This window comes from Muntiacus reevesi, unplaced genomic scaffold (genome assembly GCF_963930625.1).
Source record: "Muntiacus reevesi unplaced genomic scaffold, mMunRee1.1 SCAFFOLD_98, whole genome shotgun sequence".
Taxonomy (NCBI): Eukaryota; Metazoa; Chordata; class Mammalia; order Artiodactyla; family Cervidae; genus Muntiacus; species Muntiacus reevesi.
The window spans coordinates 195,285-210,036 of record NW_027077871.1 but is presented as its reverse complement, the minus strand read 5'-3'; the positions used below and the strand labels follow the sequence as shown (position 1 = coordinate 210,036).

General features: G+C 52.7%; 1 protein-coding gene across 2 annotated transcripts in view; it reads left to right on the top strand.

The window, feature by feature from the left end:
* Window positions 1-14,752, top strand: part of CACNA1B (calcium voltage-gated channel subunit alpha1 B) — a 216,504-nt gene that overhangs the window by 172,095 nt on the left and 29,657 nt on the right. For both annotated transcript variants that reach the window (XM_065917065.1, XM_065917067.1), the window contains exons 26-32: window positions 967-1,127; window positions 2,410-2,547; window positions 3,292-3,493; window positions 3,713-3,877; window positions 4,208-4,318; window positions 4,665-4,748; window positions 12,563-12,568. In XM_065917065.1, coding sequence (XP_065773137.1) covers window positions 967-1,127; window positions 2,410-2,547; window positions 3,292-3,493; window positions 3,713-3,877; window positions 4,208-4,318; window positions 4,665-4,748; window positions 12,563-12,568 — 867 coding nt within the window. The remainder of the gene's footprint in view (window positions 1-966; window positions 1,128-2,409; window positions 2,548-3,291; window positions 3,494-3,712; window positions 3,878-4,207; window positions 4,319-4,664; window positions 4,749-12,562; window positions 12,569-14,752) is intronic.

Genomic DNA, 14,752 nt, shown 5'->3' with positions numbered 1-14,752 from the left:
ATCTTGCCTGGCCCCCTGCAGCTCCCTGTGCGGGGTGGGGACGAGCAGAGCTGAGGGGAGGCCCCCACGAAGGAGGCCCTGCGGTATGTGCATGGGATGGGCTCTCAGCTCCGTGACCATCTCTGACGGGGCTCCTCTCTGCACGTCCTGTGAGGCCCTTCTTCCCGTACTCAGGGGCACCCGTGGGACCAAGTCTTTCGTCAGCAGCTGTAGTGCAGGGGTCGGGGTCCCAGGGAGATGCGGGAGAGCAGGGGCTGGGGGATATGGCTTTAGAATTGTGCCGCAGTCTAATTGTTGCTGAGCTTGTGCTTAAATTCCCTGAATTCTCCAAGACTGTGCAGTAAAATGTTAGGAGTTCCTTTGACCTGCAGGCTGGGGAGACACTAAGCGATGTGAGGTTCTGGGGGGGTGATTTGCTTAGAGCCCATGTTGAAGGGGCGGCTCGGGGGTGACTGAGGCGCCAGGGGCAGGGCTGCCAAGGCGGCTGCCTGTGTGTGGAGTGTGCCCTGGAGGGTCTTGAGAGCCGGTTGCAGATTGGCCTCTGTGCACAGCCAGCAACAACCACACCAGCGCAGCAGGGAGAGGCTCGCTGGAGAATAGGCGGCCCGGGCAGTGGGGACAGCTGGGAGTCCCCTCTGGTTCACACACATGCCCCAGGTCCTGCCCTGAGCTGGCCTCCGCATCGCCGGTTGTCTGCCCCATTGCGAATGCCCCTGTTGGACAGAAGCCAAGCACTGTCCTCAGTTTACCCCTGTGCCTTCCCTCCATGCTGGCCTGAGGCCTGGCTGAGTGGCCTAACACTGGCGCCAGCCCCAGGTTTTCCGTGGTGGGGGCCCCCTGCCCACACTACCTCTTCTAGCACCTCCTGCCCACCCATCCGGTCCAGGAGGACCCTCCTGGTCCCCGGTCCAGACCCTTCCGGGTCCTGGGCTGGCCCTGCCCCCTCACAGCCCTGCCCCTCCCCAGGCTGTGTTTGACTGTGTGGTGAACTCCCTGAAGAACGTCCTCAACATCCTGATCGTCTACATGCTCTTCATGTTCATATTTGCTGTCATCGCGGTACAGCTCTTCAAGGGGAAGTTTTTCTACTGCACCGATGAGTCCAAGGAGCTGGAGCGGGACTGCAGGTAAACCGGGCCCCTCCGCTGTCCCCAGCACCATGCCTGGGCCCTTCCTGCCTGCACATCTCAGGGAGCTCAGTGTGGCCTCTGCTGGACGCTCTGTCAACCCTCGAGGTCCAGGCTGGGCCCTAAGGTCAGGGGGCCGCCCCAGGGCTGAAGTCACTTCCTCATCACTGAGGCCTCGGGCCCCAGCTGAGCAGACAAGAGAAGTGCCCTCAGGGAGGGGCGGGGGGAAGGCTGGTGCCTGTGTGAGCACTGTCCTGGACACTGCACATAAAGGGAATCGTGTGGTCCGCAGTACCCGGCTCCTGCCACTGCTGCTGTCAAGGTCTCTGCTGCTGTGGCCCAAGCGGTCTCCCTCCCCTGACAGTTGAATGTCATTCCCTCTATAGTCAAACCTCACTGAGTGGATCTGCTTACCTGTTGGTGGACATTTGGTTGTTCCCACGTTTGGGCTGCCGTGGTTACTGATGCTTTGAATATGTGTGCAACTTTTTCTGTGCACAGGTGCTCTCATTTCTCTCGAGGATAAGCCTGCAGGTGAGGTTGTTGGGCTGCGTGGTGATTCTCTGTGTCAGTTTCAGGAGCTGCCAAGCCGTTTCCCACCAACAGTGTCTGAGAGTTCTGATTTCTTCACGGGCTTGCCAGCACTGTTATTTTCCTTTTAAAAAGATGTAATTATAGCTATCTTAGTGGGGATAAAGTGGTATCTCATTGTGGTTTGATTTGCATTTCCTTGATGATTCATGATGTAGAGCCTCTTTTCATGTGCATATTGATAATTTGTATATCTTCTTTGCAAAAATATCTATTCAGGTCTTTTACCCATTGTTTAAATTGAAATGTTCATCCATTTTATAACTGACTGTAATAGTTGTTAGTATAGTGCTGATAGAAAGCCCTTTATCAGACAGATGGTTTTCTGTCTTTAGTTCCATTTTGAGTGTTGATGATTTCCTTTGAAAAACAGAGCTTTCCATTTTGACGAAGTCCAATTTATCTATTTTTTTCTATGGCCCTCTATATTTTCTTCTAAGAGTCTTATAGAGTTACTGCTTACATTTAAGCCTTTGATCCATTTTGAGTTAATTTGTACGCATGGGGTGAGATGGGCTCCACATTCATATTCTTGCCTGTAGATACCCAGTGGTTTCAGCACCATCTGAATGAAGAGACCATTCTTTCTCCCCTGAATGGACGACCTTTTTCAAAAATCGTCTGCAGACGCGGAGCTTTGTTTAGATCCTTTGTCTTTGACCTCTGGCTCCCTCTGTGTTCCCACCCCCAGGGGCCAGTATTTGGACTACGAGAAGGAGGAGGTGGAAGCTCAGCCGCGGCAGTGGAAGAAATACGACTTCCACTACGACAACGTGCTCTGGGCCCTGCTGACTCTGTTCACTGTGTCCACGGGTGAAGGGTGGCCCATGTGAGTGCTGCCCGGTTCCCCACGGCTGCTCAGGCGAGAGAGAGGGGCAGCTGGGGTGGGGGGCTCAGACTCTGCACCTGTCACTAAGCAGATACGCCCTAGGCTCTGTGCTTACTGGTGAGAGGAGGCCCTCCCTCTGGGAGTGGGCAGCCTGGAGGGGGAGGAGGAGAGTAAGCCCAGAGCACAGTATCACGAGCTCCTAAAAATCCTCGCTCAGTGGCAGGGCGCTGGAGGGAAGAGGAGCCCTGCAGCATCACCCCGAGCTGGCCGCTGCCTCGCTAAGGGGAGCATGAGGGACGCAGGTGTTCAGTGCCACACTGGATGGCAGGGGCTTCCTTTAGGGCTGAGAGGACCATCCCTCAGAAGGTAGAATCGATGCTCTGCCAGGAGACTACTGAGCCCAGGGCTTCCTGACAACAGGTGAAGTTGGGTATGGGTAGGTGACCCGGTGTGAGATGTGAGAGAGCTGGGCAGCACAGGACTGCTGGGCCTCTCCCACTTCTTGTGGGGGTAGGACCTCAGGCAGCCAAGGCCTCCTCCTGGAGGTCCCCAGCAGCCCTGAGTACAAGGCCTTTGGGAGGGGCAGCCTCTGCTGGGAGACATGGCTCTCCTGGGGAGCAGGCCTGACTGTGCGTGGCACCATCCCTGGCTCAGCCACAGAGCCGCCTGTGACGCGGGTCTCATCTTTTCTGGAACCATGTCCTCCTGGGCTCCCCTGATGTTTGGTGTTGGCTCTTGGCCCAGGGTGCTGAAACACTCAGTGGATGCCACCTACGAGGAGCAGGGCCCAAGCCCCGGGTACCGCATGGAACTGTCCATTTTCTACGTGGTCTACTTCGTGGTCTTCCCCTTCTTCTTTGTGAACATCTTTGTGGCCTTGATCATCATCACCTTCCAGGAGCAGGGGGACAAGGTCATGTCTGAGTGCAGCTTGGAGAAGAACGAGGTGGGACTCCCTGCCTCTCCATCTCCAGGCAACTCCCTGGTGGGCAAAGTGATCAGGGCCCTTGGGCCTCCCTTCTGTGTGGGGACCACTGGCCAGCATGTGGTGGGGAGGGCTGCTTGGAGAAGGCCTTCTGTCATCGGGGCTCTGTGTGTGGCTGGGGGAGGGGTGTGCAGGGGCTCCAAGGGGTTCAAGTTCTCACCGCTCCTTTCTCCCTCGCAGAGGGCTTGTATCGACTTCGCCATCAGTGCCAAGCCCCTGACGCGGTACATGCCCCAGAACAAGCAGTCGTTCCAGTACAAGACGTGGACGTTCGTGGTCTCACCACCCTTTGAGTATTTCATCATGGCCATGATAGCCCTCAACACGGTGGTGCTGATGATGAAGGTGCGTGAGGCCTGCATGGTGGACTGCGGGCGCCCGTGGGCATGGGGACTCGACTCCAGCCTGGTGGAGAGCCCGCCTCCCCCTGGGTGTGAGCAGCAGTGATGCCACCCTGAGTGCTGATCAGCTTGGGTTGCCTATGCAACCCTGATTCCCTGGTCGTCCGTGGGCTGAGATCGTAGGAAGGTTCTGGAAGACACGGGGGGCAGGGATGGGTGTCCCAGCATGGCAGGTGTGTCTGCCCACTCTGCTCTGACAGGAGGTCTTCATGAGCCCCATGGGGTGTGTTGGGGCAGCTGAGTCCATGGCCAACAGCACCTCTTCCTTGGGCAGTTCTATGATGCGCCCTACGAGTATGAGCTGATGCTGAAGTGTCTGAACATCGTGTTCACGTCCATGTTCTCCATGGAGTGTGTACTCAAGATCATCGCCTTTGGAGTGCTGGTATGTGCCGTAGCCCCCCCTGGCCTTTTGGTGTCTGTGTTCTGGCCACCCCTCCGTAGGGGACCTTTGGGTGTTCACTGTTTGGAGCTGGGATTCCATGAACCCCCAGAGCACATATGACCCTGAAGGGGCCCCAGGAAAGTGACCGCCGGGTTCTGCCCCACCTCTGCCCCCACCCTGTTCCTGGAAGGGAGGGGGTGTGTGGCCTTGTGCTCCACCCACCTGCCCACGAAGGGGCCCATGTATCCTCTGTTACCTTCTTGACGAGAGGCCACCTCCTGCAGCTTGTCTGCAGATCCTCCCTACCCCCGCCAGCCCAGCACTAACTGTCCTTCTTTCTCTCCAGAACTATTTCAGAGACGCCTGGAATGTCTTTGACTTTGTCACTGTGTTGGGAAGTATTACTGATATTTTAGTAACAGAGATTGCGGTGAGTAGCTCTCCTGCCCTTGCAGGCCCTGAGTGGTCTCCCCACTGTGCCTCCAGGCCTGGGGGTTAGCTCCTCCTCAGAGGATGGTTCCCCATGAAGCTCCTCCCCAGAGGCGAGTTTGGGGGCTGGGTATCCTGTAGGCAAATGCTTTGTCTTGGATAAGAAATTGGTTCCCAGAAGGTCTTCCAGGCTGATGGCCTGAAAATCACCTGGAAGTGTAAGTGACCAGGAAGATAAGGATCTTGTAATTTCGTATGTGTCTAATACGGATGCATCTGACAACTGGTTCCAAAAAGATACAACTAAAGTCAATAAGGATTTGGAGTGTTTTAAAATATCAGATTTGTTTTACGTATGTGTGTGTGTGTGTGTATGCACGTGCACACATGCTGAAGATTCTAGTTCTTACTAAAATACATGGATTATATCTGAAAACTGACTGAGGGCTAGAGCATGAACATGTCTCAACAAATTTGAAAGAATCTGAGTCATAAAGTGGTGTTCTTTAAGCACAGCAGATTGATAGAATCAAAGGCAAAAACATCTATGTTTCTTAAGTTGAATTCCCTAGGAATAGACACTGAGGTGAGGGTTCTTGTAAAAGTTATCTTTTAGGACATGTTCCAAGGGAGAACCGTGGGGAGAGCTTTGGGGAGGTGGGTGGGGAAAGAAGAACCAGAGGGGCCGAGGCTCCAGCTTCGTGTCAGGTGAGCTGGATTGTCCCCCAGAGGCTCTGGAGGCAGAGTGGGTCACAGCTCAGAGCTGCAGAGTTCTGTGCCCACCAGGCCTCGGCTAAAGGCTTGCCTGGGGTGTGGATTCCCAGGTACCCGAGTGCCCTGAGGCAGGTAAAGCAGGCTCCGGTGGCCTGTGCTGTTGGGCCTAAGGGCCACACGCAGGGCGGGGGCATCTGCTTGCAGCCCTGGCCCCACCCGGCTCTGTCCACACTTCATGTCGGGTCCTGTCTCTGGCTTCAGGTGACCTCAGGGAGGAGGGAGTTGATGGGAGGAACAGGGAGCCTACGGTTGCCTTGGGGACCCACGTCATCTTGGGACCTTTGCTGTGGTCAGCCCTCTGCTGCTCTAGTTGCTGGTCACACCAACTGAGCCAGCCTTCACGCTGTACCGCCAAGGCCCTGCTTGCTGTGCCCTGTGGTGGCTCTGGCTGCCATGATGATGCAGACACAGTTCAGACTGGTCCCAGAAACTTCTAGAAAGGCCCCCGGGAGCCCCCTGATTTCCAGACAGACTTCTCCCTGCCCCGTGCAAGGGCAGCTCTGCCCTTCGCACCTTGGCTGTGAAGAGCCCAGAGTAACGAGCCACGGTGGCCTTCTGGGCACCACCAGTTTGAGTCTGGACTCCTGGATGTGCCTCACCTGAGTTTGTGGCATGGTGGTGCAAAGTCCCCCTGGGCTCCTGTGGGCGACGCCTCCACTTTGGCTCCTTGTTTCCTAAATCCATGCGTTTTTCCAGGTTGGGCACCCAGTATGTCTAATGGCCATCAGTTCATCTTGAAGGACAGCCCCACCACCCTGGTGTCTTTTCTGTGCCTGAGGAGGCTGTCCCAGCATTTCACCTAGGCGACCCCTGAGTGATGTGGAGACCGAAATGCCAGTGGGTCCTGGGTCTCTCACCCTGTTGCCCCTCCTTTCTCTTCTAAGTGGATGTCGTGTGGAATCTTGTTCTGGTGCATCTCTGACGCTAGCGCATCAGCCAAGGCAGGCCTGACCCACTGCTGTTTCCTGGTGAAAGTTTCCCACAGAATGACTGGTGGCAGCACCAAGTGGGGCTCCCCTTAGAGGGCTGCAGGTGGCCTCTGCTTGTAATGGGCAGGTGCTCAGTAGTGGCCGTGGCTGAATTAGCTTTGCTGAGGAGGAGCCTGGCCGTTGGGCCCAGGCACAGCCTCCCTCCTGGCTGTCTCAGTCCCTGTCTTTGTGGGTCTGCCATGTGAGTGGGGACTGGTGATGGAGGCCTGCTGACATCTGTCGGCCAGCACGTCCAAGGTACGTGGGGTTTTAGTGCCTTTGTAGCTGTGGGTGCCGGGGTGGATGTTGACATGGGACACATGGTGTCCATTTCCAGGTCCGGCCTCTGCCCCAAACCTTGTTCCCTCCAGAGGCCTGAGCAAGCTGGAGTTCTTGCCTTATCACAGGCACCTTTTTCCTACACACACACACGCATGCATGCACACACATGTGCACGTGCTTGCACAGGCACGTACACAGCGTGGTAGATTGGGCACACCACCCGGAGCTCCGCCTCACACCGTCTCTTGGGTGACCCTGCCTGGGGCTCTGATGAGGGCTGCGCTCGATCATCAGGCCAGTCCCTCCGCAGCCAGGTTTTGGGTTTTACTTCCTGGTTCTGGTGATCGCCCCACGATGTGCTGGGAAGGGGTGACCTGAGAAGAGACCGGTGTGGCAGAGGCGAGGGGCTGGGCTGGGCCTTCCTGTCACATGCCTGTGGCCTGTAGACTTGCTCCCGTGTGGCCCCAGATGTGGCTTGTCCCTCGTGCCCTGGGCTGTTGCTGGGCCTGCAGCACACGACTCGCGAGGGCAGCTTGGTGCCTCATGGTCGGACAGTCTCTGTGGGACCTTGTGGCCAGGCAGGACATCTCTGCAGATGATGTGCATCTTTGCTCTTGGAGCCTAGGTGACTATACTGACCTTCATATGGGGGCTTCGAGGGCCCCACACAAGTGCTTATCTGCCACAGATGTTCCTAGCACCATGGGGCCTGTTGGGGCTTGTGGCCCGAGAGGCAGGCTCCTGACACTGCAGTGTGGACCTACTAGAGAGCCTTCTCTTGCTCTGAAACCTGGTAGCTTTGAGTTACCTGATAAATGGGACATGGGCAGTCTTTCCTTAGTTGTGCGTGCTATCCCCAGGACCCACAGAAGTCTTCCAAGAATAGGAGGTGTGAGGTCCAGTCGCTAGTTTGTTCTTAACCTTGGAGTCCATGTTCGGGCCTGGCTCATACCACTGGATTATAACAGTTTTGTACACTAGATTTCCACCTAAAACATGGGGAAAGACCATTTCAATCCTAAATGTGTTCTAGAGAATAGAAGAGGGAACATTTCCTAACTAGTTGTATGAGGCCAGTATAATCTTGACATCAAAAATTTTAAAAAGAGTGTAAGAAAGGAAGATCATAATCCATACTCACTCATTAACATAGATGCAGAATTCAAAATAGCATGTAAGCAAGCCAGATTCTGCAGTGTCCAGGAAGAAGTGCAATCAGGTTTATCCCAGGAACACCAAATTCCACAACAGAAAGTCTATCACTGTAATTTACATGAACAGGTCAAAGGACACTGTTAATGAGCCTGTCGCTGATGCAGAAAAGATACTCAATAAGATTCAGATTTTATTCATGATGAAAATTATTAGTGTATATTAACTTGATGAAGAGCATTTGCCAAAAAATCCTATGCAAATACCTACAGTGGTGAAATTTGGAAAGAATTCCCTTTAAAATCAGAAAAGGACAATGACGTCTGTAACCACTACTTCTTTTCAACATTGAACAATATATCAACAGTTCAATAAGTTGTATGTCAGCTTCATAAGAACAGATTTTTCCTGTTTTGCTCATTGCTGATTCCAGTGCTTAAAATAGTGCCTGAGAGTGTGCAGGTATTTGTAAATACTTGCCGAGTGAATAAGACAGAAAAAATAAATATTTAAGTTTCAGAAGAGGACTAAGTAAACTGCCATTAGTCAATGATGACATATCATCTGTGGATGAAATCTAGAATAATCTATAACTAATTAAATGTGAGATTACTCAAGAGAGTGTATTGTATTTCATTATAATGTCAGCACTCCTGACGATAAACCTAACAAGGTGTGTGTGCAAGATCTCTTTGTGCAAAATTATTAAGCTTTATTGACAGATATTAAAGAAGACTTGAATAGATGGAGTTATACATCATGTTAATAAGTAGTGTCAATGTCATAGAGATGACAATATTCCCCTACTGATCTATAGATTCAATGCAATTTCAATAAAAATGCCAATTATTTTGCTTTTCTTTTTGTTTGTCTCTCTTTATGCAATTTGGCAAGTTGTTTTTAACATTGATAAGAAAGAGAAAGGCTCACAAATGGCCAAGATACTTGAGAAGAAAGTGCTCCTGGGGGGGGGGGGGGGGATGGGCTGTGGTGGGGAGGCTGCTCCTGACAGTGAGGAGACATCCTGGAAAGCTGTAGCAATTAAAACAGTGTGGTGTTGGCACAGGAATAGCTCAAGAGCCTGGACACAGACCCACTTGTGTTTGGAAACTTGGTGTGTCACTCGCTGTGGGTGTAACTGATGGACAGCACAGCGGAAAAGAGAAACTGGATTTGGTTCATACCACTCACAGAAACACGGCAAATGGATGAAGAGACGGAGCTTTGAAACTCTTAGAAGAAAATACAAGAGGTTATCTTTAAGACCTTGAGATAGGGATGATTTGTTAAGCCAAATATATGTAAAGTACCAGCCATAAGTGGAAAAAATTGTATAAAATAAAGTTTCTGTTTATCAACAGGAGGAATACCAATCCATGAGCAGGGAAAGGATAGTCACATCACATTCCTTCATGTATATGTGTTAAAATATTTGTGCAGTGCCTGTCATGTGCTTAGCACTGTCCTAAGTGCTGGGACAAAAGATGAAAACCCCATTTCATCCTAGTGGGCAGGACACACGTGTTAGTGACTGGTGAGAAGACAAAGCAGGGGGTGTGAGGACTGGTGCTTTGTGTGTGGCTGAGGCTTGGTTCCAGGTAGGGAGCTGGGCTTGTGAGGAAGCGGGGCCGGTCAGAGCTGGGGGCAGCAGAGGCCCCCTCATGGCTGAGGGCGTGGGCATGGTGGCTGCACAGGGAAGGCGTTGCAGTCGGTAGAACTTGGCTTTTCTTTTGAATGAGATGGGAGGACTTGGAGGGTTTTGTGAGGAGGAGTGACATGATCTGACTTTTAAGACCACAACCCTGGTGGCTCTGTCGAGAAGCGTGTGCAGGTGGAAGCAGAGGCTGTTTTAGTTGGGTTATCCTAGAAACAGACCTGAGACAAGGATGTGGTTCAAGTTGTTATCTGGAAGTGAGTGGGAAGGAAGGTGGGAAGCTCGTGGAAGTTGCTGGCAGGTCAGCGGCTGTCATATCCCTGCGCATCCCCACCAGGCATTGTCTGCCACAGGTAGAGAGGGCCGAAGAATCACCCTTTAGTGATTGAATAACAACTCACCCTTTATTGACGTTAGGCTGTAGGCCTTGTGTCCTGGCCTAGGAAAGCTTTCAGGAACAAAGATATAAGCTCTGACAACTGGATATTGGGCCACAGAAGATGTGTATGTGGCCCAGCATTACTGCCATGAGCCTGGAGTGGAGCTGGGGTGCAGTGAGACATGGTCAAGTTCTGGGTGTAATTTCAAGGTAGAGCTGTAGATGAATCAGATGGGAGTGTGAGAGATGAAGTAAGGATGGCATCAGAAATTTTATCTGAGCACTTGGAGAAGTGGTTGGTCTTTCATTGAAAAGGGAGAAAATTGTGAGGAACAGGTTTTCTGAGGACGGTCTGGCTGCACTTTATCCATGTCAGAGTTCAGTCTGGCTGCCCTCCCTGGAGTCATCCATGGTCAGCCAGAGGAGACTCAGGCCAATAATGTAAGGCTGGGAATTGTGAGCCTGTAAGGTGAGATTGTATGAGACCCATGGGAGCAAGGAGTGTGAGGCCGACACTTGGTGACCAGGGCTGGAGGGCAGAGGCCTTCCAGACTCCAGGGGGGTTGGTGTCCAGAGTGTGCAAGGCTCTTCTGTGAGCCGAAGGTATGGTTGGGCATCTTACAGGATAGAAGGCACACTTGGCCATGGAAAGATGCTCAACCTTATTTGTAATCAAAGAAATACAAAGTGAAATGGCACCGCGATGCCATTTCACACCTACTGGTTTGTCAGGCAGAAATTCTGATGTTGGCAACAATGGGTGAGGATGTGGACGCTGCTGCTGGGTGTCTGGGAAGGTCGGGCATGTCTGTAGCCTCACCCTCCGAGGTACAGGTGTGCAGGGTGCCTGAGCAGATGAGCCTGGAGATGGTTTTTACTCTGATGTTCATGGCAGTGTCTGCAGCAGCAGTAGCAACAGAAGTGGTTTGTTGACATAGTGAATGGCATCCTCATCAAGAGGACGCCTTTCAAATTGTTGTTTGCTTAGAGTCAGAGCACAAGTTCGCCTGAGCCCAAGAGGGCTACATACAGTCTAATCCCATCACAGAGTTAAGAAAAGATGAGTATAGCGCATTTTAAGAGTTTGAGCTAAAACAGTAAAGAAAAGCAATTATTAACAATAATTAAGTGTAGTTACTACATCTGGTGGAGGAGGGCATGGCAACCTCCTCCAGTATTCCTGCCTGGAGAATCCCCAGGGACAGAGGAGCCTGGTGGGCTACAGTCCATGGGGATTGCAAAGAGTCAGACACAACTGAGCGACTAAGCACAAGCACATCTGGGGAAGAGAGAGATCAGAAGGGCTTTCAGAGTAATGGTGACTTCTGTTTTTTAAGCTGGATAATGAATATAGGGATGATTTATTACCTTTATTTAAAATACGTGTGTGTATATAAATAATTACACATATTCTTTTGTTTATATGAGACGTTTCATGGTTTTGAGAAGTTGATGATCTGAATAATCCAGGCTGAAAGCTGAAAGCTGCCATTTTAACAAAAAATCAAGGTGGTTTGTTGCACCAGCCATTGGCCTTGCAGCACGGTCTGATTGCCACCCATTCACTGTGGGCTTCCCACTCAGAAACGGTTCCCCCGTGTAGTTTTTGACGGGTGCTCTGCTTCCCTGGACACGGGAATCTTTATTCCCCTGGAAAAAAGGATCCAAACACTGGGCTTCCAACTGCAAGGGCTCAGTCCTGGGGGTTTGGGCACATGTGTGCCTCGTCAGCAGTGGGTGGTGGCTCAGCTGGCTTATGTCACAGACGTGCTGGCTTCCAGGGATGCCTCTCCAGAGAGAGGCCCCTCAGCTGCCGGACACTTGAGGGGCAGCTTGCAGATGGCTGAGGCCCTCCAGGGCAGCCTCCCTCAGCCCTGCACGCCTAGCAGGCCTGGTGGGGGGGTGCAGAACCCGCCTGGTCTCAAAGCTCAGCTGCCCAACTGCTAATGATTTCTGAGGGCAGCCTTCTTGCTGTTCTGCCTGGAGGAGGAAAGATGAAAGCAAGCCACCCTGTGGACTTCCGTGTTGTTTTTCTTTCTCCATTTGTAGTCACTTCATTTGTTACTTTGTGGATGCACGTTTTTTTCCTGAGGCAAAAATATGAGTGTCAGTTCCCACTCCCAACTTAAAAGCCACATAGAGCAATAGTCTTAATAACCAGGGTCACATAGAGAAAGTGCTCCAAACAAGCATGAAACTGACATTGATTTCTTTGCCTGGAATAAAAAAAATAAGTGTCTGTGAGTCATCTTTGGATTTGCATTACAAACAGAAATGCAAATGACACCTCTGTCTGCGTAACCTACAGATTTCAAAAATGTGTTTTGATTTGCTTCATTTTAAGCAAAATATGCGGTTTACCAAAATCCTAAAAATTTCCAGTGAAGTATTCAGAGTTTGAGGTTTTGCTTGTGTTGATGACTCATTTTCTCTTTTGTTTTCTGTTTTTGTTCTTGATTTACCTTAACCTACCTGCTGACTCACGCCACCCAACCAACATACAATGCGAAAACCATGTCTCCGTCTGTATGTTGCGCGCCTGCTGCTCAAACATCCCAATTTGTAAATAACACGCAAATATCCATCCATGAAAACATCACATATAGGAAACGGTTGGTTTCATGACTTATACACTTCTTAAAGCTCTTTGTTTTGCTTGCTCTGCTCCATTTTTTCCTCTGCTTCCTGTCACCCTCACCACCGCCCTCCTGTGCTCAGAGCCCAGCTGCACCCGCCCCCTCTGGCCTCTAGTTGCGCTCTCCCTGGCTTCCAGGTCCCACAGGGCCTTCTGAGGGCCCTCAGGGGCTGCTTGATCACAGGAACTGGCCTTGGGCCAAGAGAGGAGATAGGGGCTTCTGAGTGAGAGGCAGGTAAGTGTTGAGACTGGGTCAGAATTGGGGGGGTTGCTGGATGAGAGGTTGGATCTGCTCCCCGTAGAGTCCACGGTTTCTGCTGCATCTCCCTTCTGCTCTGCCTCTGTTGGCCAGCAGACCAAGTGGGCCTGGGTCCACCTCTGACGAAGTCTCCTGTCGGGTCCTTCCTGGATAGACCATCCATGGAGGCCTGGCTAGGGGGCACGAGCCTTGGGGGATTGTCCTGACTGAGTAGGAAGAGGGCCTTTGCCCCAGGAGGCAGCAGAGAGCTGGGCCTCCATCTGGCACCGTGAACTCCTGCATGCCCTGGTCAGCGAGCTTGTGTGGAGCCCGTGCAAGTGGTGTGGACAGGGCGTCCTTCCGGGTCTCAGGAAAATCTGAGGGAGAGTGGGGACGCTGGAGCAGACTGAGCCAAGGCCTCGGCTGGAAGTTCATGCAAAGAGCAAATATTTCAGACTCCTGAACAGAAAGTGAATGTGGTAAAGCGTTTCACGATCGGAGCAGAAAAGCTTGAGTTTTGAGAAAAAGACATTTAAGCCGCAGAAGTACCAGGCTGCATCTTTAGCACAGGCTCCGCTGGTGTCGTCAGGCCTCTGCTCAGCCCTTCCTGCCGCCTCCGAGCAGGCCCCTCGGGCACCTCCTCCTCAGCAAGTGTGGGGCCCCCGGCACATGCGCACATTCTGAGGGGGAGCCCCTCATTCTGCTGTGAGTCTGCCCAGACGCAGTGATGTGCTTGGACACAGGAGATGAGGGCCTTGGCCTGGGGTCCTCTTGCCTGTGTGGCTCCCGTCTCAGTGCTGGGTGTGCTGTAAGCTCCTTTTCTCCATGATTCCTCACCCCCAGGCATGACGTCCCAACACTGCCATCGTGGGGCACTCGGGCTGGGGACCAGTGTCCCCTCAGCGTAAAGCAGCTGCTGCATTGAGGGGTGCAGCACTGACCTTTCTGGCTCAGAGGCAGGGGTGATAAGGGGGGACCTGACTTGAAAGTAGGTGTGTCTGCTCCAGGGCACAGCAGAAACCGTGGACTCTGGGGGATGTGGAAGGTTGTGTCCACCTCCAGGGGTTGGCTGAGGCCAGGGGTGACCGTGCTCAGCTACGGGGAGGCCGCCACGTGCTTGCTGCCCCCACTGTCCAGCATGCGGCCCGCATGGTGCTGCCTGGCGGCTTGTGCCCTGGGTGCAGCCATGATGCGCTCAGGCCATCACACTGCTTGCGGCATCTGTAGCTGCCTCACCATCCTCCTTCATGACTCTCTAGGGCTGTCTGTCTGTTGGCACCCTCACCCTCTCCTAGGCGCCCACTGGAGCCCCGAGGAGGAAGTCTGGGAGGATGGGTGGGGCCTGGGTGTCAATGGAAAGTGTTAGGTGGCTGAGCTCTGCGTCCAGGGACTTGAATGGACAGCACCTTCCTCTGTCTGCTCTGGTATCCATCCCTTCCTTATTACCCAGAAGACTATTTCCTCCCAGTATTTTCAGGAAATCATCTCATCTGTGCCAACTGCCTGAGCAAATTGCTTTTGTCCTGACCCCTCCAGATCCACACGCGCAAGTGGTTTCAAGGTGAAGAAGCCTGAGGAGGCAGCCCCTCGCCCCTGCTGTGCTTCATTGTCTTGTGCAAAGGGCTCCCTGACAGCGTAAACAGTCCACCTTCCATCTTCCTGAGATTGCTGGCTCTCCTGAGTCCTCAGGGCCCCGGGGACTCAGAGAGTGTGGATGTATCTCATCTACCCTGTCTACCCTGAGGGTCTCTTTCCCCAGCAGCTAGTGGGGGAGCTGCAGGCAACTGAGAACACCCTCCAGGGTCACGTCCCGAGGTCCACTCTGCCTCCTTGCTGATCTGCACCACAGTCGGCCCTTCTGTGCCTGCGAACTGCCCTGTCCTCCTGTGGCATTGTCTAAAACTTGGCACCACCCTCCAGGGT